General features: G+C 42.6%; 2 protein-coding genes across 7 annotated transcripts; both read right to left on the reverse strand.

The window, feature by feature from the left end:
- Positions 1-488: 488 nt before the first annotated feature.
- Positions 489-17,687, reverse strand: prrc2a (proline-rich coiled-coil 2A). 5 transcript variants are annotated; one of them, XM_087172782.1, is made up of 18 exons: positions 17,549-17,639; positions 17,350-17,456; positions 13,610-13,761; positions 12,300-12,477; positions 12,036-12,147; positions 11,832-11,913; positions 11,576-11,719; positions 10,908-11,149; positions 10,733-10,821; positions 10,350-10,501; positions 9,503-9,605; positions 9,208-9,397; positions 8,895-8,987; positions 8,099-8,660; positions 7,671-7,927; positions 7,167-7,473; positions 6,571-6,799; positions 489-6,365 (listed from the first exon to the last, which is right to left on the reverse strand). In XM_087172782.1, the coding sequence occupies exons 3-18, from the start codon at positions 13,722-13,724 to the stop codon at positions 3,317-3,319; spliced, it is 5,904 nt and encodes a 1,967-aa protein (XP_087028908.1). In that variant the 5' UTR covers positions 13,725-13,761; positions 17,350-17,456; positions 17,549-17,639; the 3' UTR covers positions 489-3,316. The 5 variants fall into 5 exon arrangements, with proteins under 5 accessions (XP_087028908.1, XP_087028909.1, XP_087028907.1 ...); XM_087172783.1 differs by lacking the exon at positions 17,350-17,456 and having other exon boundaries at positions 12,051-12,147; positions 17,549-17,687; XM_087172781.1 differs by lacking the exon at positions 17,350-17,456 and having other exon boundaries at positions 17,549-17,687.
- A 1,515-nt stretch (positions 17,688-19,202) lies between these two features.
- Positions 19,203-27,532, reverse strand: neu1 (neuraminidase 1). Of its 2 annotated transcripts, XM_023401742.2 has the most exons (7): positions 27,278-27,531; positions 26,528-26,717; positions 25,388-25,650; positions 22,669-22,851; positions 21,175-21,394; positions 20,061-20,286; positions 19,203-19,944 (listed from the first exon to the last, which is right to left on the reverse strand). In XM_023401742.2, exons 1-6 carry the CDS (start codon positions 27,395-27,397, stop codon positions 20,066-20,068), a joined length of 1,197 nt encoding a protein of 398 aa, XP_023257510.1. In that variant the 5' UTR covers positions 27,398-27,531; the 3' UTR covers positions 19,203-19,944; positions 20,061-20,065. The 2 variants fall into 2 exon arrangements, with proteins under 2 accessions (XP_023257510.1, XP_087028911.1); XM_087172785.1 differs by having other exon boundaries at positions 19,863-20,286; positions 27,278-27,532.

The following is a 27,532-nucleotide window of genomic DNA, read 5'->3' on the forward strand; positions in this document are numbered from 1 at the left end:
TTGTCATTTTTCATGCAAAAAGTCAATTTGCTTGTTCCAGCTTCTGAAATTTGAGTATTTGCTGGTTTTATATGTCCTACATGACATAAATCTGAATATTTTTAGAACACCAATAGAGAAAATAATCAGCAGCTTAATCAAATATGAAAATAATTATTAATTGCAACCCTGTTGTGTTAACTTGAAAATATAATTGTGAGGAAGTTCAATAGTTTCCATTAATGGAGAACACTGTCAAACATAGGTTTAACTAATGGCATTCATTTTAGCTGCATTACATGTTGCTGTGCCAGTATGACTCCAGCTCACTGGTATGGTTTATGGACACTCCTACACTGAGTTAAATCGTCACTGTTATTAGTTAAACCTGTACCTTTCCTGCTATGACATGTCAAAACGTGTGCAGTGATAAACGTGTTTTGCCTGGATTAAGATTTTCAAAGTATTCCACTTCATCGACAGGAGAAGAATGAGACACGCAATTTACATTTTCCATTAAATCAAAAGTAGTTTATTTAACTTTGCCTTCTCTGTATAACTTTATTATAATAAGACACTTCTCTGCTTGTACATTGCTCCCTTGAACTAAAAATGGCAACATTTGTTTGTGGGAATGTAAGTTGGGGTAGACAAAACTTAGATACATACCAATATACATACATGTGTGTATATTACGGTTCCATTAATAAAACCATAAATGCTAAAAACAGTTTGAACCACTCCAGGTACCTTGGTAATGCTGGAAACAAAGTACAATCTTTGAGTAATTTTTCTGGAATACACTACTTTTGTTTTCTTGTAACATGGGTACATACAATAATGCGCACATCAACATTAAGAGTTAAGGAGGGATGAAGGACTCTTTGAGCCAGTGTTAAGTGTACAGCTATCAATGTATAAACCAGCAACAAGCAAGGCAAGCTGCACCCATGGGTGTGTGTTCATGCTTAGAACAAGTCATAGTGAAAATTAAAATATGTCCAACTTCACTTGCCTGCTGAAGAATGTATGCTTAAATTACACAAAAAACTGGTGAAGTTCTCCACTGCATGTCCTTCATTTATATAATGAACATATACACACAGCTGAATGTATATATGTGGATGTATTTAAGAAACAGCAGAACTGTCTTAATAATATTGGTTAAATAAAGTGTGGGCAAACAAGGCAGAAAGTGCTTGCCATTCATGTTAACCCTCTGGTCCCCACCCCTTCCCGAGTAATTACAGAGACACCGGAAAACGCACACATGCCACACACATACACACAGACACGCGCACACACATACACAAATCATCAAATGCCCTACTCACAACATCCCAGAGACAATCTCCAAACTGTTGTCAATAAACAAACAAACCCCAACTTACAGCAGTGACAGAATTGATACAGATGAAAATATCATTTTAGTTCACCTTGGATGCTGTCTCCGGTCATTTTGCCATTTTATGTCTTTTATGTGTGATGCAAACTATGTTTACAAGTGTAATCCTACATCAATCCAATATTTCCCCAACACTCCAGGTCAGCATTATTTCTTGGAAAACCGTGTGGTGAACTGCAGAAAGGCGACTTGCGTGACACTTTGTCACCCTTTCAGCATTGTCCTTAATTCAATTAGTCTGAGCTACTGGTTGCCATCGTGTACTGAAAACAGCCATCCTGAGAACACGTACTTTGAAAAATACTTCCTCAGACAAGGAGCTCTTGGTAGTAGTCCTCCTTGGTGTGAGGAGTCTCCACTAAAGCACAGAGAGTGCATCGCAGCACGAGCAGAGGGGGGTGTAATAGTACAATACTCAGCTTAGCTCTGTACTCTGGGCCCAGACAGAGTACCTGTCCTGTTGCATCACATGTAACTTGCCCAAAAACATTAACACAAAAAAGAGGAAAAAAACAGCAACCATGGACTTTTGTTATACTAAAGGAGTGCTTATTAGAACATGTTCAATTATCTACTGAAGCATAAACAATTTTATGAAAGTCAACCATTTTTGTCTTTATTCTATCATGACCTACATTTTTATTTAACTCGTTTTCCCCTTACAAGATCGACAGATATTTCACCTTGAGGGAGAAAAAAAGTGTTTCCATAAAAATGGAAGTTACTGAGGAAATAATGGTTGTTAAAGTAAAGCCATCACGCTATTAATACAGTCTTCATAGGGTAAACAAAACTCATGAATGAAAAAAAGTAAAACTACTGTCCTTGGGGAAACTTTGATTTTTGCAATGTGCAGAAATTCTGCAGGTGAAGAGGATGCTACGATGAGGCTCAAAAAAAGCCTGTATTTCCTAAAAAGGACCGACCAATAACAGCTAATGAAATGTCAGAGCAGGTCAACAACTTGGGGAAAAAAAATTAAAAAAATCACACCGTCTATCTGAACAAGCAGCAGAGACATTGATATTAAAGACAAATCAATGCAAGTGTAGGTGAGCACTGAGCAGTAGTACTTCAATGGGTCTTATCACAGTAATCAGACATACTTTGCAGGAGACCAAAAAGTCAGCGAAAGGGGTAATTGGGGAATTTAGTAAAAAGGTATTTTAATGACCTGCTTTGTAGAAGAAAAAGCACACACCCCTACAATTTGTCAGAGGTTGAAACTCAACTGACACGAGGCCAAAAGACAGAAACAAAACATCTTATGGTACATTGTTCTCGTTAACAGATGAAGCTGCACTCTTTCCCTTTGTGAGGGAAGTAATGCAGAACTGCACTACTGAATACCACCCAAGGCCAAAGTGTGGTAGAAATACACACAGGTACATAAATATAAAAATTAGCCCAATCCAAACATTTTTGCCAATTTAATCCCACATTTTGTTTTTGCACCCACATGACTGCATGTGTTCCATGTGTTTTTTAAAGATGTCATATTTGTGCTTGTATATGCGGGTGTGTGTGGAGATCTGTGTGAATGTCTTCTGTCAAAACGACGTGCACCTCCATTTCAGAACCACATGCTTTTCAAATCCAACTGGGGTGAGACTCTTAAGGGCAGGTAAAATGGTAAAATTTGGGGGGGGGGGGGCACAACTGAACGGAGAGCAAGACGGAACAAATGGAGAAATTTACAATAACGGACGGTAGATAGTTGATTGATGCAAAAGGGATAGAGGTGAGGTGAGGGGGTGGGGGGGGGGGCAGCTAAAGTGAATGTGAATACCATCTCCATATACTGTACAATGCACTAATATGTTTAAGGATGCCAATAGATAAGCCATGAAATAATGATCAAAAGGGATTAAGATGTAAGAGGGTGGGTTTTAATGTGGGTGGGGTACATCTGAAATGTTTCGATTTATTCCATCATTTCCTATTTTTTGGAGAGGGCCAGTTGCCACGCTTCTCCCCACGGTTGCCACCTCCGTTACCAGGCCCACCAGAACCACCACCAGGTGGGCCACGTGGGCCTCTGCCTCCCCCTCCGCCTCCAGCTCCTCCAGCGTTGACCCTCCGGTTCTGTCGCTCCATGCCAGGACGCTGGCTTGAGAAGCTTCTCTTATTTGCTGAGGGCTCTTTTCCTGTCATTTCCCGCTCGACGACACCTCCACCTCCGCTGCCCCCTCCACCCCTTCCCAGGTGGTGGTGATGGTGAGAAGAATATGACTTCCCTCCTCCTCCCTCCCTGTCTCTGAACTCTGTGAAGTCGCTGCTCTCAGAGGCAGTCTCCCACTCCTCGTTGGCCTGGTCTGAGTTCTGGTTGGTGAAATCAGGGGACTTTGCTCCATGGCTGTGGTGGTGCTGCGGGTGGGTTGGCCCAGCATTGCCCTGGTTGTAGTGGTGATGGTGGTGACTGTTTGCATTATGACCTCCTCCACTGTTATTGTTGGTGGTTAGTGTGGCGTTGTGATTAGCATTTTGGCCATTGCCCGTCATGGGAGCAGAGATGGGGGCTCCGTTACTGTCCTGAACTGAATTCAGGGAAGGAGAGGAAGGTCTTCCTCCCCCAATGACCCCGACCCCTCCGTTGATTCGCGCAGCATTCTCTCGCTCCTTCAATCTCCGGAAGCGGGGCGGCTTGTCCTGTTGGTGCTGGGAACGCCCGTGACGGCGACGTCTAGGGGGTCGCTCAAATCCACTGGGAGGGAACCCACGGTTAGCAGGAAGAGGGAGCGCATTCGGCCCTCCAGAGTTTGACGTAGGGTTGGTTGAAGCTTGCTGGGTCACAACCCCTCCATTTTCAGTGGAACTTAGAGTGGCAGGAGTTGAGGCAGGTAAAGGTGGCTGAGGGGGATTGGTCCCCTGAATTTGGACTTGGCTTGCATCAGCTATCTTGTCCTTTTTCTCGCCACCATTTCCTCCTCGGCCCAGGTCTTTGGGCCCAGAGGTTTGTGGTGGGCCTTGCTGTTTCCGGGATGAGGCTGATGACTTGGAAGACCCACCATGGGAGCCTGAGCTGGGTCCAGCCCGGTGTCCCCCGGGTATTCCTCCAACATTCCCACTACTCCTGTAGATATTTCCGCCTCCACTACCTCCACCCCTGCCCCTCCTAGAGGGCACACCTCTGGGGGTGAAGACCCGGGCCTGGGAACCTCTGGGTGGTGCAGATGACATGGTGCCAGTGGTGTTGGCGTTATCAGAGCCATTCTTGGTGTTAGATTTCTGGTTGTCTTCCTTGTCTGAGTGACCAAGGTCACTTGCACCACTCTCACTGCCAGTCTCTGAACCTCTCTCCCTCCGTCTCTTGGGGATTTCCTCATACTCTGAACCCTCACTGCGGGTTTCACTTCGGTTCCTGGCCCTGGCTGGGTTATGCTGGGACCGATCCTGACCATGCCTGCCACCAGTCCCCTCACCTTTAGACTCCTGGTGGTGGCCACCACTACCTACAGATGATCTGTAGTCTCTGCCACTCCTGCCACCCATTCTGCCCCGACTGCCACCAGTGGGCCCAGCGCTGGATGTGTAGGTGCCCCGGTAACCACGCCCACGCCCGTAGAACTCTCCCCCTCGTCCGCGACTGGCTCTGCTGCCTTTGGCAGGGACTCCATGGTGGTGGGAGGTGCCGCCTCCTCTTTCAAAGGAGCGGTCTCTGTCCCTTCTAGAGGACCCTGAAAATCCTGAGGACGTGGTGTCTACATCTTTGGGCCCTCTACCTGACCCTGCCCCACCTCCTCCTGAGGATCGTTCTTTTCCTCCATTTCTGGGTTTGGCTGTCTGGGCAGGCTCATCTTTAGATGTAGTTGATGTGTTCTGGGAGATGGAGGAGCCTTCCTGCTTCATGGAGGCTGGTTGTCCACCATCTTGCTCTTTCTCTTTCCCAAAGCCTGGGTTTGTTTTTTCTCCTCCATCAACTTCCCCACCCTCTCTCTTCATCTCTTTCAGCACTGGCTTCTTGATGGGGCCAGCCCTCTTGTTGGCATTGCTGCCTCCTGTCTGGTTGGAGGATTTGTGGTCCGATGAAATGTTGGAGGAGTCTTCCCCTCCACGGCAGTTGTTCCCACCTCCTGTATTGTTGGCCCTCCTGCCATGAGAGGACCCCCCACTCATACTGCTGCTGCCAGGCCGTGGGCCCCACTGGGTTTCTGTCTTATGTTCCCGTCCCCCTCTTTGGTTTGATTTAGGATGGGGATGCTGCTGCTGCGGCTGAGTATGACTGCCATGCTGAGAGGGAGGTGGGCTAGAGGTCATGGAGGAATGGGGAGCATATCCTGGGCCTGTTTTCTCCTGTTTCACATGACTACTACTGCTGGCATTACCACTGTTGCCTCTTTCACCAAGACTGTGCCCGATACCAGCTTCACCCTCTCTCTGAGATGGGTGATGATGCAGGGCAACTTTGACACTCCCATCTTCCCTTGCAGAAGAAGAGGAAGAGGAGGAAGAGCAGGAAGATGAGAGGGAAGGTTGGTGGAGAGGGGGGGAGGAATCGGTCTTCTTAGCAGGAGCCTCAACAACCCTGTCACGGTTGTTCTCTGGCTTATGGGGGTGGAGAGGGAAGTGAGGCTGTTGAGGGTGGTGGCTGTGATGGTGGTGGAGGTGAGAGTTGCTCTCAACGGGGGGAAGGTCTGCACGACCGTTGCGATCGTAGTGTGGGTGTGGGGCTCCCCATATCTGGCCCTGCTGAGATCCTCGGGGCTGCCCTTCATCCTGGTGGCTGAAGCTATGTGGTTGGTTTCCCCTCTCACTTGCCCTCTGCTGCTGCTGATGGGGGGGCATCCTCGCACCCTGGTCAGGGAAGTTGCTGTAGTTGCCCCGCCCACCCATGTAGTGATGAGGGTGGTGGCTTCCTCCCTGGGCCCCGACTTGAGCACCAACAGGAGGAGGGGTCTGATTGGACGTTCCAGAGCTGGAGCTGGGCTGCTGGATGGGTCCCAATCCACCCTCTCGTATGCGGTGTGGAGGAGTATCACTCCTAAGACAAAAAAGTCGGGGAAAGTATATAAAATAATGTATCAAATCATTACTAAAAGGTAATTACTAAATTACTACTAATAAGATGTTACAAGCACAAAAAAGTAGAAAACAAAAGGAGAAACTAAATGTAAAATTTAAAAAGACCGACTACAAAAAACTTTTTAAACACCTTGAGTATACAAAAGTGACTTGTGCATCCGTACCTGGGCCCTTTGGCCACATCATCATCCTCCAATGCCTGCTTCTGCCTCAGTGGGGAAGTAAGCCCACGACCCTCCCCTCCGCCAGGGAATACCTCCGGCCCCCATGCCAGCTTTGGATCCATAGGGGGGGTCCCACGGTGAGGGTGCCCTGGATGCTGCTGCTGCTGCTGCCTGTCAAAGGGGTCTGAACCAGATCCCCCAGAATCAGATCGCTCACGCCCAATGAGCCCTGTGATAGTGAAGGTTGTCACTTAACATTTACATTTACTAACTTGGCATATGCTTTTATCCAATGCCTTCCAAGTGATTGACAACACTAAAGAAAATATCTAAACAGATATCTTTACATATAATATGTTTGGTGTTTAATTCTGGGCAAAAACAAGAAATTGTTGACTTCGGTCAACAGTGTGACTACATATTAATCACTCCCTGGTCTATAAGCTACTGCATTGGCCCACCTTACATTAACATCCGAACTATGTTCTGTAATATGTCAGAACTGTTTATGTAATTATTTAATCCCTGAGCTTTTGAATTACTCATCTTCAAAGTACTCCATCAGATCTCATTTATAATGTCACTGTTCCACTCACCAGACGGGTGCATGCCAGCTGAATAGTAGTCCATGGGTGGAGGCCGGCCCTGCATCATGCGAGGGTCCATGTAGGGCATCATCATCCAGCGAGGGTCAAAATTCATTGGCAGGGGTGGAGGTCGAACCATATTGCTGGGCTGATACAGGGGCCCACCCTGCTTGGGTCCTGGTCCAGGCTGGGGTGTTGAACCTGGTGAAGGACCCTGTGGGGGCTGGGGCTGAGGGGACAGCTGGCTTTGTGATGCCTGACTGTGCTGCTGCTGCTGTTGCTGCTGCCACTGCTGCTGCTGCTTCAGGAGCTGCTCCTAAAGAGAAATAAATGTGACAGGGAAAACAGAGTTCAGGATGTGTCATGGCAGCATGGGGGCCAAGTACATAGCTACTTATGGAAAATGGGGTGGTTATTTTTGTCTCTGAATAAAACTCTCAAAGAGCCAAACTAATTCAACAACTATTTAAGCAATAGCTGTACATAAGACATCAGACAAGAACAAATCCTTACCTGCTGCTGCCTCTGAAAGCGAGGTGGAAGAGATTTCTGGTACTTTGAGTAACCTTGACCAGGAGGACCACTGACTTGACGACCTGCCGCTCCTCCGATATTCTCAATCTTCACTGGCTCAACTCCTCTTTCATTTCCACTTCCTGCACGAATGTGAGGACCACCCATGGTCTCTTCCTTACTCTCTACCGGTAAAGGTACGTCCAGCGTGGGCTGTTGTGGCTGTGACACAGCTGGCTGAGGACACTGTTGGGCATCTAAATCAAGAAAGAAAGTTATGAGGTTTAATCAGGGGGCATGATATAGAGGGAGAAGCTTTATTTGAGCATCTTCATTAAGCATATCAAGTGCTGACAAAGCCAAATCACATTTTAGTGATCAAATGATTGAGACTAGTCATCACTAATCACATGATCCACGAAACTCACCTGCACTGGAGTCATAGCTGCTGTTGCTGCTGGCTCGCTGTCTATCACTGACTCCAGGACTGGGCCCTGGCTGGACAACCAGCACTGGAGGCTCCTCCGGGTCCACACAGGGAGATGGGGGCTGGCTGATGTTTGGGGAGGAGGCAGAGGCTGAAATAGATGGACTCGGACTGCCTGCTGTGGCAGCTGTAGAGTTTCCATCAAGGCTGGGGCTTTTACTGCTGCTACCACCCCCTCCTGTGTTGCTGCCTTGCTGCTGTTGCTGTTTCTCATCCAGCCTCTTTAGCTTCTCAGCACAGGCTGCTCGTCTCTCCTCCTCCATCCTACGTTCTTCCTCCTCACGGCGGCGACGGGCTCGTTCCACAGCAGCAGAGATCTCAGTGGAGGACTGCTTCCTGCGCTGACGCCAAGTCTCATCCTCGTCATCCCCCTGGGCCCCCTGGGCCCCATGGACCAGCACGCCCGTTTGGGAAGCAGGGGTAGGGCCTCCAGCTGCTGGCTGATGCTGGGTGGAGCCAGGTTTTCCAGGGCCTAGCGAGGCAGCCTGGTTGTGTGGCCGGTCCTAAACAGTTAGAAATTATATATGATGCTCCAGTGCACAGTTTTAACTTTAGACTAGATGACGTCATTGCAATCTTGTTGAGAAAAATGTACAAATGATTACGCCAACTGGGTTAAAACTCAAGAGGTAAAAAGCGAACTTAAACCTAAAGATGACTTATCTATAAGACTTGTGGGCGGTGGATGGGATAATGATAGAAATGATTTGTCTATGAGGCCCTAACCAGATGTCTACCTGTCGGTAAAAGGAGTAAGGCCCTTGTCCGAGGAGCGGCCCAGGTGGGGGGGAGGGCTGCTCCCGGGGACCACCCAATCCAGGCCTGCGCCCCTGTATACAGGCAGACACAGTTAGCCATGCTCCATCTTAATAATCTAAACTGACAAAAACACACACACACACACAAACTAACACATCTGCCCACAAATAAGTCTTTCCTTAACAGTGTGCACAAACTGTCCAGTGTTGAAAAGACTCTACATCTTCTTTACACAGCTCGAGTCTGACCTGTCTGAGCAACACACCTTTTTGTTGCTGTTCAGCACACTACCTGGTAGTTTGATGATGCTCCCTGGCCGCTCCAACCACTGCCTCCCTCCTCGGCCCATCCTGGCTTGCTGGAGGGAGGTTGGGGGCCATTGTCAGCATTAGAGGGAGGGGTGCGGCGGGTGTCTCCCCCGCTGTCCGAGGCTCGAGAACGAGAGGTTGCAGGTGGGGCATCCTGGGACCTCTGCTGCTCACTGAGGAAGAGAAAACATCCTTTTATAAAAAAAAGTATAGCTAGTATTGTCACATTTAAACCAAATTTTCTTTAATAGTTTACACACACTGATTATACCACATACCGTGAGTCATTTATGCTCTCGGTTCCCTCCTCTTCCACCTCTTCCTCTCCTTCATCATCACTGAACTTCAGCTTGGCGGAATAATCAATCTCCTCATGAGCCCCTGTTAATGCAAAAAAACATGAGAACCATGTTTGTACCAAACATCCATTCAGTGCATTTGAATGATTATTCATCATCCTTCACTTCAATAAACCCAATCCTCAACTCTACTTCTCCCCCCTCTCTCTTATGAGCTGTAGTGACTGGAACCCCTCTGCTTGAGTCAGCAGGAAATATGATATGCAGAAACACTGGCAACATTAGAAAGCATCAATCGCACTCACTACCAGTATGTCATCACCTCCTCAATCATTTAGCAGCATAAGCAACGCATTAGGGCTACTTTGATGGGACGCTGAACGCTCCCATGTATAAGAACATGTACAACAAAAATGAAAGCCTCTGCAGTGCAAGCTCATTATAGCTGTGCTCTAAATTAACCGAAAAGCAAAAATGGAGTGTTCGTTCCATTTAAATGCCACATATATTAAACCACAACTTATCTAGTCTAATGTCATTCCTTTTTTCCTAATTCTGTTGTGTTAAGTACTTTACAAAGATAATCTGTAATCAGAGATTTTACTTATTTCTATAGTTTCGGATCAGTGTAGATCCGTTCTCTAAAGCTTTTATCATGAGATATTTTTCATTTTCCCTCCTTAGTTTTTCTGCAATGTGAAGCAAGATGTTGATTAGATAACACTGGTTTTTAAATATTTGGAACTGGTCCCAATTGTGTACAGAATGTTGATAGCCAAGCCTAGTTTTATGTTGGTCGTGTATCTGTGAATGAGCATCTTCTGACCTGCCCAGCCCTCGTCTCCGTCGTGGTCCAGCTCGTCTAGCTCCTTTAGGTCGTCCTGCTTTAGGATAGAGGGTCTTTTCACCATCTCTCCACCTGCATCACGTGGGCCACCCTGAGGCCTGCTGTCAGGACCACCCTGGCCACGAGAGAACCTGAAAGAGGGGAAGATGTTTTTTGATATGCGATATGTTGAAGGTCCCAAAAGGCATGGCCTCTTAGAAAATAAGATGAATTGTGAACCCTCAAAGCCCATGCAATTTTGACAAATTATATTACGGCTCAATCTCAGTGCGTTTTTCCGCTCTGAAGAAAAGAGCAGGTAGATAACATATCAAGAAGTAGCACAATACCTGTTTCACAACTGATTTTAGCTAAGAACATACCTTGGAGCAGGCCCTTCCCCAGGTGGCGGGTACCTGTAGGGCCCTTGAGGGCCATAGGGGCCCGGGAAGGGCAGATAGGGAGGATACATCTGGAAAGAAAAACCAGATCAGATTCAGATACCAATTCTTTTTGTATTTGGAGGAGAATCGGAGAGAAAAGCAAGAGGAAACTTACGAATGGAGGCATGATCCCTCGGTATTGGGGGAACCCAGGACCCACAGGGGGCTGGGGCAGAGGCAAGGCGGTGCCGCCTGCAGGAGGGTTTCTAGGTGGCCCGTGGGTCTGGGAGTTTGGAGGGGGGACCCCAGCTGCCCCATCCATCACCATAGTCCCACCAGTGCCACCCTCCGCTGCCCCCTCCCCAGACAGGGTGGGCGCCAGGGCTCGGCCCCCACCGTCCCGCCAACTTGTAACGTCTGAGATCGCCAAACACAAAAGGACAGAGGTGTCAGTATGGTAGATTAAGTTCAGAGATACAAAGCCATTACTTCAAAGAGATAGCACATCCTTGCAACTAAGATCAATGTCTGAAGTCTTTCATAACATAAATGGATTCAAGTTTTGTAATATCATTTTAAGCTGATAAATGGGAAACAATTTTTCAAACCAATAAAAGCATAAAGAAAACAATAATATGTACACATTATCTACTCTTATTGTGTATTTGAAACAATACAAAACAAATCAATAATTAATGGGAATCTGTAGTCTGTAACATACTAAATAATTTAACTACAAAAAGCACTCTTAAAAACAATCTTTCTGAGAAGTTTTCTCACCACCACTGACTTAATTAGAAGACTAGCTGATCAATTATTGGAGACTAAGTGGGCATCACTCACTCTGGGGGCGGAGGCTTGGTCCGGGCCCATACCACTGATCTGCAGTGCCCTGTTCTTTGCCAGCTTTGTCCTGGTCGCCAGCCGCCTGCAGGGTGGGAAATTCCTCGCGAGAGAATGGCGACGGTAGGTTTGATCCCTTTCCACCTGCAAAGAAAGGGGAAGAAGTGGAGAGAATGATTTTCAGAGATGGGCACGTGTGAAACAAAAAGGTCAATCCCAAGAAATGTATGAATGATATACAAAAAGGAAGACTCACCATCCCCTTGTGTTCCATGTGTAACACTGGCCTGTGCCCAGGACCTTGCCCCTACGGCCTGGGTTGAAGCTGGGGCCAGAGCCTGAGAGGGAGGGATGGGGGGCACAAACAAAAGACAAAAACTATAAGATACATGCCAACTATGGCTGCTATAAAGCTTCTAGCACATTATTAATGGAGAGTATGATTTTGCTTTTATCTTACTGTGGCTGTTGGTACCTCTGAAGCTGGCGGGGTTCTCGGGCGGGTCGGTGCAGGTATCTGTGAAGCCACAGGCTGCTGCGATTCCGGCTGCGGTGCTGACAATGCATCGGTACTGAATTTTTTTTTTTTTTTTTTAAGTCACAAACCGGGGAGACTGATATTAGAAAAAAGGAGAAGCCGACAACAGCAACGAGCAACAAAAAAAGAAAAACGATGTTGAAGTGCAAGTGTAAAACTAAGGCATGTTAGACCGGACCTACTTACCTCTTTGGGTCTGCTGGTTCCTGTTTGCTTGCCCATCCTGTGCCGTCTTTGGGAACGAGCGAGACGTTTGGGTCGTTGCCTTTGTTCTCTGCCTTCAGACTGGGCAGGTTGGCAGGGGGTGGCATACGCCTTGCGGAGGCAACTTTACCAAGAGACTGCAGGCCATGGCGGGGGGGAACTGATATGTGGAAGAGAAAGGAGGTCATTAACACAGATGGACCACTGAAACCTGACACAAGTGAAATCTACTGGGTGCAAGGAATGACTAGATGACAGGGATGACATTTGCTGCTTGCTTCACTGGATATACAATTAGGATGCTGAACAACCAACAAAGCTAGAGGATTGTTCGTTTCACTCTGATGATTCCGATGAATGCTGATTCAGAAAAGGCTTCTAGATGTTCTTAAAAACATTCAGCAAACCCACTTCAATTACGGTTTATAGAGAAATGTTAGGATATTGATGTTCAAAGAAGCACGGAAAAGCCTGATTCCTAAAAGTGAAGCTGTGCTGAATATCAATCCCTCATTTGTTTTCTTGAGGCTCAGAGAAACCACAGTAGTGCATGGCTTCACTATGTAGGAGGGGGAAATCTGTAGTTTGGAAATGGGGACAGCTGCTTAGATCTAGTGGGGAGCTTCTGAATAAAACATAGACTGGGGACTCAGCAAAGAAGTCAAACAGCGTCCACAAGTAAGCCTCTGTCTCAGGTCAGGCTCAGTGGCTCTGATGCTCAGCTGACATGTCAAGACTCTAGACCCATTCACCCGCTAAGCCCTGCATAATTTCTTTCTATATGGCTATACAAACAATGTTTTCTTTCTCTAAGTGACAGGTGTAAAGGCCTACAAGTAACGGTGGTAAACATCCCTGAATAATATTAGCAGTATCAGCAAAAACAGGTTGGCAGGCAGTTGAAGGATACAGCACATCATGCACTTCCTGTATTGGAAATCAACACCAGAGCTATTAGGGACACAGTAGGCTAATGCATCAAAGTTGCAGCACTTGTGGGCAGGAGACAACACAGCACAGCTAAGAACTTTTAATCACAACACCAATGGATAAATCCAACTGTGACCAAGCAGATCCGTTTCTCTAGGCTACATCTGATCAATTACAGAACAAGTTGTACATACTTAGTGGCAAAACAAAACCATCTGGCAAAAATTTAACAGAGCCTGAAAGGCAAGCAATTCTGAAAACTAATACCCTGGGTAGAAATACTGAAAAGCTGATCCAGTACACTGGATGTACTGTACATTGTGACAATGAAAGCTTGGACATGACAGACCCAAGATACTCACCAACAGGCTTTTGTGTTTCAAGGCTCTTTCCTTTGTATGTATCAAACAGGTTGAGAGACGCATACTTGGTTTTGCCTTCCTTCCCCTTTGCAGTTTGCCCAGAGCGCTCTGACATTGCGCTGTCCGCTCATTGAGTATGGTGAGCCCTGAGACTGGGAGAGAAAGAGAGAGATTTGACACTATGTATATACAGAAGGTGACAATAAAAATGCTGGTTTTACAAACATGCATTCAGAACAACAAACCGTATCACAAATAAACTGAGCACAGGATTTGATTACAGCAGTGATTCTTTTGGCTGTGTGGTATAATTAAGCACTTGGAGTAAATTACAATATGACATTAAAAAATGTTATCCATAGAAGCTTGCTCATGGTGGGAATTTTTTGGGTCTCTGTAAATAATATTATAAAGAGTACGGTGTAGACCTACTCCATTTGAAAAGTCTCTTGTGATAACTTCTGTTGTGATTTGGTGCTATATAAATTAAAAAAGTTGAAGAAATTGAAGAAGAAACACCATCACAACACAGGCAGTTCTGGGAAACATGATGTACTGCAAGACAGTCATACACAATACATACCACCTATGCTGGGGAAAACATACTCATAAAAAGGACAAAATCATTTATAAAGGATCTATACCGGTTTCTGCTTCTACTCAGGTGTGGCAGCCTCACTTGTCACAGACACACGAATCCCATGTGCCAACTAGTAAGACTAATGCTGATCCTCACAGAAAACATTTTCTGAAGTTTTACTGACAAATTTTCATCATTTGTCTCAAAACAGAAATATTCCAGAATTTCAACAAATATATAAATCAACTGAGCTTTTTTCCTTGTGCACCAGGAAATCACATTTGCACCAACTACACTGGACAACTTTCCTTTTTTATACATTGTGCACTTTTATAACGTAAATTTGCAAGAAAAATGTGGGGGAAAAGCTGACGACCAATTCCAAGCATACTGTAAACATTTATCTCCAATGAATTTTCTTTAACCCCCCCCCCTTTTTTCCCTTTTTTCTTTTTCTTTTTTTTTTACAATTTTTGGCAATTTGGTAAAAACTTTTTGGCTGGCTGGTTCTTCAGCATAACAACTCAAATGACAAGAGGTTCAACAATTTTACAAACAATTTACAGATTCTACACCAAAAGAAGTAATGTGGCTAGAGAAATGCAAAAATTTTATTAACTGAAACACAACTGAAATATTCGTTAAGTTTAAGGAAATTTTGATCACATATTTTAGCCTAAAGATTTATTTTGTGTGGCATCACAAGGGTCTGACTCATGAGGGTGATTGGCTATTCCTTCCTAAATATTAGGTATCTAAACATTGGAATTGGATGTGTCAGATGTGTTGATGTGCCTTCCCTTCCATGAGAAAAAAAAGTTGCTAAATTTTTTATCTATTAGAAAATCCTTGTTCCAAATTAATGACACAGCTTGTTAAACAAATAAATACATAGAATACATATGTTAACCACAGGCAACAACTACCTAAAGGCCATTTTGGTACTTGGGGAAGACTTATTGTTACACACATCCATATATTTGTCCCAACCTCACTGTTTACCTACAGCTGCATCATCCTGATCACATGATTCTCACTGACATGCAATGAAAGCTCAATGTGGTCAGAAAGGGTGATCGTGGCAGTTGCACCTAAATTTGTGCAGCTTTCCACTGAATAAATCCTGGTTCTGATGCAGCTTTTCAGGCAGGTGTGTAGGTATTTCAGTACTGAGGATAACTTAAACATCCTTTTTAAAACATTTACACGAACTGTAGCCAGGACAGATTCAACATTATGCCATTACACAGACAGTGTGAGCGGCCCTAGTACAGTGCATGACTAAACACCTCATCACAGGAAACACTGTACAAAAGAAAGGAAAAAAACAGAACCATGGTTTCTATAGCAACACGTTATAAATGATTTTCTTCTATGCCTTGCCTTGAGACAGCATTGGCTCCATGGAAACTGCCAGGCGTTTAGCTTGAACTCATCACATCAATAAAACACACTGCGCTGACATCTGTCCAATTCAGAATGATTTAGTTGCATCCAGCAGGTTGAATTGCTGCCCCCACTCTACCCAACACCCATTAAGCACAATTATCAGTTCAGATGATTCATCTAAGATTGTTATGCTGCAAATAAAATTAGGCATTTCATTCACTGGCTTTGAATGAAGTAATGAAATGATGTGGACCAGTCCAAATAGTCCTTGACTTGAAGAACAATTTTAGAGCATAACAAACACTTCAAGCAATAGCTCAATGTTACATCATTCTGTAACATAATGATCCATGTATATTTCAATATCTGAAAAGTCAGAGAAGTCATGGAATCTCCATTAGCTCTCGGTATATCTGAATAACAAGTATTCTGAATACAGTGGTGGCACTACGTTTAGCCAAACACGAATGAATACGAAACGACAATCAAAACAATTCTGAAAAGACACAAAGTGAAAGAAACTGCGCACCGACAATCCGTATGATTACAACATGCATGGTGTCTGAACTACACGTACAGCTGAGGAAACTCAATAACACGAAACAAGAAATTGTTTCACAGGATAACTACCAAGCAGCAGCACCGCACCGTGCCTCAACAGCCAGATGAGATTAGAAAATTAGGTCGTGGGATGGCTGATCAGCTACATGTTGTATGGGGATTAACGGGGGCCAGCAGCTACACTACCAAACTATAACCGCAGCAACGTACACCACAAAGGGGCCTTGGAAAGCTAATGATAATGCTAAGGCGTTAACCAGCTATAGCTACACGATCATCTTTAGGTAAAATCAGGTGATATGAAAGCAGCAATTGCAACCAGGACATTAAATATATATAAACCACTAGCTGCAGACTAAGACATCTTTATTGTGGTGCTAACTGACTAGCAGGCTAACACAGGGCCTCTGTTGGCGCTGGGAGGGGGACTGCGTTGATGTTTCATAATGCATTTTCAATATTTTGCGGTACCATTTATTTTTGTTACATCTGTTCACATCTGCTCACGGCTACGTTTTGAATCACACACGCACACATCGAGACCAGACCTTTTCATGAAACAGTGCAGCTTATCTCTCATTCGCAGGAGGTACAAGACAACGCAGAAAAAAGATTTTATTAGGAGAACAAAACAAAATGGCGCTGGAGACAGGCCCGGTACATATTAACGTTAACGCAGACCGGTTGTGTAGCATTAAAGCCAACTAACCATCACACAGCCAGCATTTAAAGACACTGGCAACGTGGAAAAAGTAGAGATGGCTGTTTAGAAAACCATAAATCGACAGTAATAACAGTTTTGACAGTCAGTGTGTCACAAACGGCGCTTGAGCGACTAGCTTCAAGGCTAACGTTTATCCGCTATCATTAGCAACGTGCAGTCTTAAATCGTCAACAACCAAATGTAAACAGATATTTGAACAACAAACTAACTAATTGGACATCATCGCAAGAAAAACAAGACGTGGTTATTCACAACGCGATTCAAGTCTATCCTTGCAAACAAACGCTAGCCGAGCTGGGCTAACGAGCTAGGCAACCACCTAACGTTGGCTAGCAACAACAAGCGAAAAAATAAGACTATCCCCCCACAAAACATCCTCTCAGGTGAGTTAATTCTGTGTCCAATGATAGTGGTGATAATTTCGGCACAATGTAATTGTAACTGCTCGGTGTTTGCATAAACATGCAAAATGTTCCGGCCACTGACCTGGTCTTGTCCCGACTTGTCTCGAGGTTGTACCGCAGAGTGAGGTTAGCTATGCTATCGCGTAGCTTTCTAGCAAGGGACCCAGCTAGCTAAGCAACGTTATCCTCCTGCATGGTCAAACACACACGGCACTTTACAGTAAACCGCACTAACTTCGATACGAATAGTAGTATATAGAAAAAGAAGGTGTTTAGCTTACTTGCACTCCTTTTCTTTTTTTCCAAAAAATAAATGAAAAGGGGAAAAGAAAATTGTGATACTGGACTCGATCCGTCACCGAAAGAGCCGTCAACGGCTACTGGATAGTTTCATGAGATGGGAGCCGTTTGGGACCTCTACTGTACGAGGGAAAACGCGACTCATATTTAAAAAACACCAAAAATAAACTTTAAGATAGTAATGTTCATTATCTTATGGGATGAGCTTGATTTAAAAAAAGAAGTGACTGATTTATCTACTGTCTTTGGCCATTCACAATTTGATATGGACATTGTTATGAATTAAGATAAAACATGTTTTCTAACTATTTGTTTGGGAAAGCTAAGGAAAAACTCACTTAAAAGCTACAGTCATGTTACTATAATAGAAAGAACATTGTTTTCTAAGATCATGAGGGTATCTTAGGTCATGCAAATTGTATGGTTCAATTTCTATATTTGTTCAAGTACAAGGCCGTTATTGATTTGCTTTTCCGATCTAAGACACACTGCTGAAAACTAAAAATTCCCTCTTTCATCCAAACTTCAGGGTCTCACACACATTACTGAGCAGAAGTTCTAGGCACTAAAAATGAAGTGAGGATGCTCTCAAAAATCATTCCATGAATAGTTTTTATTTATCAATTGATTTCATACAAAGTGCAGCAAAGAGAAATGAACTAAATCAAATTAGTATTTGGTGTGACCACCCTTTGCCTTTTAAACAGCATCAGCTCTCCTGGATACACTTTCAGTTTTCCAAGGTTCTTGGCAGGTAGGTTGTTCTAAGCATCTTGGGGAACTTGGCACAGTTCTTCTGTGGATTTAGGCTCAGTGCCTTCCATCTCTTCATGTAATCCCAGACTGACTCCATGATGTTGAGATCAGGGCCTTGTGGGGGCCAGACCATCTGTTGTAGGACTCCTTGTTGTTCTTGTGACTGAAGAAAGTTTTTATGACTCTGGCTGTCAGGCTGCAGAGTGAACGTAGAACTGATCACATGCCTCCCTGATGGTATTAAGAATCTAAACCTAACTAAAGGCCTAACAACTGTTTCTTTTACAATAATCAACACATTTATTTTAATTGTTTATTTTGTATGTTGTTCCAAAATAATCTCTCAAATTAAAGTGTGGGTAATAAAAAAAAAACTCTTCGACTCTTCTTTACAGGATTTCTCAAGTTGGAGATCTACAAGGAAAAGATACAGCTAGAGTAAAATTAATACAACAGCCAGTACAGATTTGTCAATTGTAAATTTCAAATATTTTTTCTTTAACCCTGGTGTAAATCAAGCTGTTCCCTTCCACTGTCAAAGGCACTTCACTGGGAGGTATTCTCTTTCATCATCTGAACTGTACAGTTAATGCTCATTAGAGCGGTTGATTTCTTTGCTTAAAGCATCGATGACACAATAAATAAAGCAGTATGCAATGGCTAGAAAACAATGTAAGCCTGTGTACGATGCTGGTAATACAGGGCATAAGTGGACACTAGATTTGAAAATAAAACATCAGAATTTGAGCAGAGTGGAACTCAGAGCGATTACAAAAAAATCAGAATACATTCTGTACAAGCACAAAAGAGGATACTTTGGCTTAATTATGCACTTATCTCCCTCAATTGCACACATGCGCGCGCACACACACACACTCATTTTTTTTTAATTGCATTCATTGTTTTATTAAAAGCACTCAAGCCCCAAACAGAAACAGTATTCAAGTGCAGTCTCACACACAAAAAGCTATTAACATTATTTTACAGTTTTGTTTTCTCTTTTAAAAGGCAGAACTGATTTCAGTCAGCATGAATTCGCAACACACTCACATTCTGATAAAGGCCAAAAATCCCTCATAATAATTACAAGCACAGATCCACGTAAAATTTAAGTCGGATATTTAAGTATCAAACTGTTGCAACTAGGAATGATTTCACAGCGATGCCAAGTATACAGTGACTCAATCAGTTAATTAGTGATAGATAATCTATGCCAGGGGTGTTTAAAATTTATATTGTATTGACATTGGTCTAACTCTGGATGGAAAACTGGTGCGAGACTCTGGTGCAGTATCATATTGAAAATGGAGTGTTGTTGTCAGCTTCAAAACACACGATATTTACATGACAGTATGGTTTAAGCAGCTTGGAAACTAGTGTACTTTGCCCATAAAATAATCTTAAACATTTTTCCAAAAGCTGCCCCTTGTTATCATATTTTCTCTTGTCTTGGAAGAAGGAACTCAAAAAAATACTGTGGTTGTGCAGTACAAAAAGACATTTTCATTCATTCATCCACCATTCATGATGCAGAGCCAATCATTTCCTCATATTTAATATCACAAAGTCAGTCTTTCATTTTCTTCCTGAGAAAGTTTACTTTTCCCTTCAGTGTTTGAATCTGTGAGACAAAGACAAGGTGAAATCAAAACAGGAGTCATCCTCAGATTTTTTTTTTTTTTTTTTTTTTTTTTTTTTTTTAAATTAAACGAAGAGTGTAGATATTAGTCTACTCACAAGCTCTACCGGCCACCATACAGGTGGATCTTGGCAAACGAGACAGTCTCATCATAGTCCTTGTGGCCCTTCTCATAGATGACAAAGATGTACTTCCGGTCCTCTGGAGAACCGCTGTCCAGTGATGTGATGCAGGAGTAGCCGCTTGGCCCTGCCCATATCTGGACAGCTTTATTCTCCCAAGAAGTGCCATTAGTCAGCGACCAACGTAAGGTCAGGTTAATTCCTGAGGGGGATACAGCAAAAGGTTAGTATGCTCAGTCGAGCTGAAACAATGAGTCGATTCAGTCAGTTGATCGACAGAAAAATAATAAACAGCAGCTATTATGATAATCAATTTACCATTAAAAATAGTGAAGAAAAGGAACCAAATAGTCTGATTCCAGCCTTTCAAATCATATATCATTATAAACTAAGTATTTTTGTGTAATACTTCAATAGTCAAACGAAACAAAAACATCTGAAGATGTCACATTTGGCTCTGCAAAGTTGTGATGGGCAGCATCTCTAATACTCATTTACTATCCTCTTTTTAACATGGATTTTAAATCTAAAATAAAGTACATTTATAGCTTGTTTTGTCATGAAGGAATCAGTGAGGGAGTAAAGCAGCTAAGTACATTTATGTACTGTTCCCAAGTACTACTTTGAGTTTTAGCTTTTACTCTCGATTTTATGCTACTGTATACAAATATTCCACATTTGTTTCATACTAGTTACATATTTTACATATTACAATTTTGCATATTAAACACATGATCAAGTTAAAAGAAATATGGTGCAACAGTAAATTGAAAACAAAAGTGGTTCTTAAATGTTAATATATCAATAATAATATTCCAATAATATCACATATACGATACAAAAACATTCTGAAAGGGATCTGTCCATCCAACAAATACTTTTACTTTTGATCCTTTAAGTACATCGTTCTAATACTTTTGTCCTTAGACAAAGATTTGAATGCAGGACTTTAATTTCTAACAGTTTTTTTATAGAATGGTATTATGGTACTTTTGCTTAAGTAAAAGACACAAGTACTTCTTCCAATTCTGAGCATCAGTGATAAAAAGTTAGGAAGGAGGTAGAGATTGTGACTCTTAGTGGTTCTTACGGTGTTGATCGTTGGAGGGGTTGGTGAAGTACAGCACTCCGTCTTTCTGCAGAGCTCCAGCTGCTACCACAGGATCCACCAGTGCGTAGTCGAAGAACAGATTATCTATGGGCAGGGACAATCCCCCGTCATAGCTGCGCACCACCACACGACATCTGCAGTGGTAGTTGTTCTGGTTCCGCACATTGATGACAATGCTGCCGTCTTTCATCTCCACTGGCTGCAGAGGCGCAGAGATGGAGGAAAAGGTTTAATTTCCAAAACTGTCAAACTGTCTGACTTTCAAAAGGTATTTTTAACCCCAAACAGAGTAGCTAAAATAAACCTGGAATTAACAGGAGCATGCTGGAGGAAAGTTGTACAACCACCTGCAAACTACTTGAATGTTAACTTGGTCGTGTCCCAAGATGATGATCTTTTGGACTATGAAATGGGGGAAAACAACAAAAAAAAAAAAAACACCTACAAACTGAAACTACAGACAAAGAGTTTGGAAAAAATTGGAACCCACCAATTGGAAATAATGTCTTAATCACACAAAACAAAATCGTTATGCAGCTCTTATTATGAATCTTATTATATATTTACTTTTTGTTTGATTTGCTTTTTTTCCCCTGTTTTTTGTGTCATTTCACTGACTGACATTTGATTAATTATGACACCTTGGTATCACTGCAGTGAAGCGTCACAGCAGTTGAGAAATCTGCCAGATGTTCTACAACATCCAGTTTAAGGCTGATTTCTTTTTCTTGGCCACTAGAGGGCAGAAGAACGCCACAACAAGCTGACAGATAAACTTCCATAATAAAAGCGGTCATGTCAGAAATGATTGCCCATTCACAAATCCAGCAGACACAATGCAACATGAGCACTGGTTTCTTTGGTTACTCACCCTCCTTAACCTCCTAAGACCCGAACTCTTGCATGGCGTGCATTTTTAATTTCTCTTTGCTATTTAGGCTGATTGGGACCTGAGAAAAATGATGTCCACATATGAGGACATTAGTTTTAAATTTCGATTACTGAGTGGCAGTATAATATCCTCATATGTGGTCACCAGGCCCTTGTTGAGAAAAAGTTAGTATTGTGTTCTAGAGAACCCAAAATGTGAGGTCCACATATGTGGATGCCAGGTCCTAGGAGGTTAAAGCCCCCGCCCCCCTTGGCCTTCATCTCCTCTTTTAACTCCCAGAAATTCTTCAGGAGCTAGTTGCTAGCTTTGCTGTGTACTGCTGATGAGCATACAACTGGATAGCTGAGACAGTATGAAGTACTTTGTAATCTCTTGAAGTACTTTTTGAAGACAAGGTAATGTTGTTGATGCTGTCGTAAGACATTTACGACAGCATCTTCAAGTTACATCTTCAAGAAGTAATAAAAATGTCACTTTTACCAGGTGCTGTGGCTACAGAGGCGCCAAATAATTGCAAATCCAAAACATTTTTTTCAGACGTAATCATCATCATGTAATTTACAAAACAGCTGGAAATGTACCTGGCACTCATCAGGGTTGAAGTCCTGCGGCTTCTTCTTCTGGTTGTAAGGGATGCTTTTCAACGCTGCACCGTTGTACCAGTTACGTCCATGGTCGTCACTCAGGATGCAGAAAACGCCGTCCCCCTCTATTGTTCCATGACCACAAACCACCAACCTCCCCTTTGCTGGACTGTAACGCTTCTGTAGAGAATAAGACACAAAAAGGACATAGGCTCAGTACATAGAACTTAGAAAATCATGTCTGTATGGATGAAGATCTAAAAACTCTAATAGCAAAGTAGAAATCACAAAAAGATTAGCTGAAAACTAAAATGTGCTATATATGATTCTTAATCTCTGACTGTATTTGCATTAAAACTTGGTAGGAGAACCTTCAATGGGGCTGAAGTGAAATGCAATCAGCAGTATATATCATACATTGTGACATGTTTTTGCATCTTGTATTGTATCATCATATGCTTAGTTCAAAACACAAAGTACAGTAAAGAAATACAAATAATGGGGGGAGGAACAAACACAGCTCTCTCACATCAACATCTCATATACAATCACACATACTCTTTGATCTGCCGAAATCCAACAGATGTTTAAGTGTCCTAAAAGCTGCCAGAAATGTCCACAACATTAACTTACAGCTTATAGTTGCTGATGCATATGCAAAACTCCGCTGGGGAGAGGGGTAAGCCACTAATTTGCACAATTACAGCTTCCATCGTATTATATAATTATTCTGCTGCTGCAAACATTTCAAACACTCTAATGCCTGTTTCGACCACATTCAATGAGCCTGTGTGAAAAAGAAAGCTCAGTGTCCAATTAATTTGAACAACATGATACAATATAACTCGGTTCACATTAGGAGAGGCAATTTTGGACACAAATAAGAGACAACACAAACAAAGGAAGCTCATTATGATGTAAATACACCATTTATCATACTGATGTGTATTAACCAAGATAACGCAAAGCCCAAAATTAAAAAGCAGGTACATCACACTAAAATATTGTTAAGGATAATGAATTATTTATAGTGGTACTGGGACAACTCACGCACTGTTTATACAATATGCACCGATTTTTTTCTCTTCTACTTTTATATAAACCAACACTGATATTGTATAGAATTGCTACAATACAATACAGTCTGACTCGAGTATTAAGAAGATTTACTTTAGTAAAAGTAGAAATATCACAGTTTAAAATTAATTACAAGTGTAAGTCCTGCATTCACACAATTACTTCAGTAAAAATCAATTGTCAGAAAAATTTACTGAAATTATCAAAAGTAAAAGCACTCATTATACAACGTGAACCCTGTCACTGTTACATTTTAATATATGATTGATTTGTCACTAATTATATATTTAAGTTTAAGCAGAATTTTAAACTGGTCAAGGTAGAGCAATGTTTTTAATAAATAATAGTGCATCACATTATGTATCGTGATCGTATATTTTGGATGTAAAATCTTAATGCTCCTGCACCCACACAGGTGTTTCCACTTACATCGTTTAATTAGACCTCTTCTCAGGACTGCGTGAGTGTGTGCAAACTACACTTGATTGACATCTCCCTCACCTGTTGATATTGTCATACCTTTCGGGGCAGCTGGACTTACCCCATCACTATCATTCATTCATCATTTTTGATAATTATCATCATTATTATCATCATTATTTTTGAAGTTTTTTTGGAGGGGGGGGTGCATTTTTTGCATTTATTGACAGTCAGCAGTAGAGAGATGTGATAAGAGAGAGGCAGGAAATGATCATGTGATCTTTCTTATTAGTGTTCGATGAAATCGCATAATAACCAACATACAGCAGCTGTGCTCAACATCCACCTGACTAGAGGTCTAATCAGCTGCAGTTATTGAAAACACCTGTGTGGCTGAGCAGCTAGTGACTGTAACCGTCAAATAAATGTAGTTCAGTGAAAAGGACAATATTTTGCCAACTTGCATACATTCATGCCAACTTTTGCTACATAAATGTCCCTGTTCAGTTTTAACTTGTGACTGCTCTTCCTCTTTGTGGATACAATTTGTCTGAGACTGGCATATTTTCCCATGAGTTCCTAGAGTGTTTCTTTTGACATATCAAACTGTGCTCGTTTGTGCCTGTGACATGGCTACAGACACATTGATCTCCTGGCCTTCAGAAAACTGCCAGATCTGATAGAGTGCTGACAGCCAGATCTCTTTTATTGCTAAGAAATTATATGATAACTGGTATTAAAACCGCTTAACTTTGTAGGAGGATTTGTTTTTTTGTCTACACTCTGTACTTTAACCTCTTATATACTGCCCATATAAACAGGAAAACAAATACAACTACGCTAGCTTTCACTTCTTGATTTGGACAGTGTAAGGTAGTACATTTAGTATAAAAACAAAAAAAATACACTTTCTCCTTTCTTCAAAAACATGACAGTTTGTTAATCAGGACCAGTCAAATTCAAACATAAATGATGTCTATCACTGCTCATAGCATGAGGACAACAATAATATCCCTGCAGGGAGTTGACAGGACTTTTGTCACTCAGCAGAACTTTATAAACCACAGAGAGCTTTTCTTTTGTCTTTTTGTAACACCTGTAATCACCACCAGTACGTGACAAGCATACAGGTCATTTAGCTTAAATTTTAGCTAATTTTACAGCTTGAAAACAGCCCAGCCATAACTTCTCACTCTTTAGTATCATATCATTCTCTCACCTGGATACCGAAGCCAGGCCCGGCAACAAAGATCTTGGCTCCGAGCTGTTCAGTGAGGTTTCTGGGCGGGCTCCAGCTAAGGCCGTCGTCTGTGCTCTCCACCATCATGGTGCTGGATGGGCTGCATAAGTATTGGTGGAAGCAGATGCTGTAGATCAGAATCACCGAGCCCACCTCCTCGTCCACCACGACGGAGCCCAGGTTCAGGCCGTCCGGCTGGAGTCCATCGTCAATAATAAATGAGGTCGGGGACCAGGTGGCTCCTGGTGGAATGACGGAGAACGAGAAGAAGAAGAGTAAAATCAGTGACGACCTTCTACATTAACTACAATAATCTAACCACACGTCATTCTACATACTGTAAAGCTGCTGGTTGGTTATTAAACTTTGTATACTGGTGTATTTTGTGTGACACTGGGCATAGGTCAGCGCTCTCCGAGTGGCCTTTTCTTGGTCAATAATATAGATTATCGAAACTGTTAAATACAAATAGCTGGCATCAAATGTTTGCTCAGACTTAAGTCCTAACTTTGCAGAATTTGTGCTGTATTTATTGAAGGGAAAGTTGTCATACAGCTACTTGTGTTAAACAACATTCCCCTTTTGGAAAATGTGGCTTTTTTGCTACAAAAAAGAAGGTTTTTGTTGAAAACTATAATTGTTCCTAAAAGTATCAAAGGAAACACTTTTCTATCAGTATCAAAAGTCAAGCATCGTATTTGTCACTTATATTGAAAATTGTCAAATGATACTCAGCCCTAATTGTATACATAGGGAAATTCTGTAGGTCTATACTTCTGTAGATATTCAGGAAGTTTGACAGTCCAAAATGTCCTGTTGAAGGCCATGAGATGTGACTGAAAGCTCGAGAAAAATCAAGTAACTGGACCATGTGATGGGAATTTTTTGTCAAAGTGCAGTATGTTGTTTGTTTATTTTAGTGTTTTTAATTATGTTTTCTGAGCAATTCGACTATAATTTAGATATGTAATATAATGCCACTCTCAACCACTGTTAATGTGTGTGTGTGTGTGTGTGTGTGTGTGTGTGTGTGTGTGTGTGTGTGTGTGTGTAGACTGTGTGTTTTGTTGGTATATCTAACTGTTTTTGTCTGCATGACTGCTTGGGTGGTGGCCCTGCCTTTGTCTGTGGACCGCCGCACTGCAATGAACTTAGCTCCCACGTCGCTGGCTGATGACTTCCTGCCCTCAGCGAAAGCCAGCAGACTTCCCTCAGGGGTGAAGGTGAGCAGCGGGATCCTGTAGGTGTTCACCTGCCCCTGGGCTCCACTCACCCACAGCAGCTGCTCCTCATACAGCAGAGGGTCAATCTGGACAGAAACATTAAGAGAGGGAGGGGAAGGACAGACAAGCTGACTAAGGGAAAAGAAATGGATTACCTGTGGGTAAAACCAGTTTGGGGAGGACTGATATCTATCTCTGCATAGTAGTTCTCAGGTTACACAATCAAGCGATGTTCATACTTTCAGTTCAGGAAGCATTTAGACATGAAGCATTACCAAATCGCAACCACAAGGCTGCACAAGCTTAATTTTTCTAACAATAAAAACATATGAAAGCTGGACAAAACAGAAAGTCCAAAAATGAAGTTGAATTAACACTTCTGAAAGCCTCAACTGAAACAACATAAGCTTCACCGGTTTTGTACATACTACACGCACATTTACTCCAGTACTGTACTTAAGTACATATATGAGGTACTTTGACCTCACTTGAGTCTTTTCCTTTAATGCAAATGTACAGCAGTAGTATTATACGGAAGTATTGTACTTTCTACTTCTTCTTAAAACTACACTAACTCAAGGCTTCTGTGTTGAGTTGTAGCTGATGGTTCTGCATAATTTTTGCCTTTAATCACAGCTCAGTGTACCTCTGCAGGGCTGATGATACAAAGACCGGGAGACAACACAGCGGAGAGAAGTAACGACAGCGCAGTGAGCCGGTTTCCTGCGTCCATGTTAGATAAACCTCCTGAAACCTTGTTCTTCATTCCGACAGACGAATATAGAGACGAGTTTCAAATAAATCCACACAAACAGAAAAAAGGGAAACAAGTAAAGGACGGAACACTCTCTTCAGGCCGTCCACATTGCTGTCTAAATTTCAGCATCTAGCTTTTAAGTCA

Source organism: Seriola lalandi, unplaced genomic scaffold, assembly GCF_002814215.2.
Source record: "Seriola lalandi dorsalis isolate HSWRI2012SDOR001 ecotype SW California unplaced genomic scaffold, Sedor1 jcf7180002053753, whole genome shotgun sequence".
NCBI lineage: Eukaryota > Metazoa > Chordata > Actinopteri > Carangiformes > Carangidae > Seriola > Seriola lalandi.

Coding starts and splice junctions, on each gene's coding strand:
- prrc2a (XM_087172781.1), bottom strand. CDS start 13,724: ATGTCAGAGCGCTCTGGGCAAACTGCAAAGGGGAAGGAAGGCAAAACC. Junction 12,148..12,299: donor GAACCAGCAGACCCAAAGAG/GTAAGTAGGTCC, acceptor AAAAAAATTCAG/TACCGATGCATTGTCAGCAC. Junction 7,474..7,670: donor GCTTTCAGAGGCAGCAGCAG/GTAAGGATTTGT, acceptor ATTTCTCTTTAG/GAGCAGCTCCTGAAGCAGCA.
- neu1 (XM_023401742.2), bottom strand. CDS start 27,397: ATGAAGAACAAGGTTTCAGGAGGTTTATCTAACATGGACGCAGGAAAC. Junction 25,651..26,527: donor GCGGCGGTCCACAGACAAAG/GCAGGGCCACCA, acceptor TCATTCCACCAG/GAGCCACCTGGTCCCCGACC. Junction 22,852..25,387: donor GGCCTGGCTTCGGTATCCAG/GTGAGAGAATGA, acceptor TATTCTCTACAG/AAGCGTTACAGTCCAGCAAA.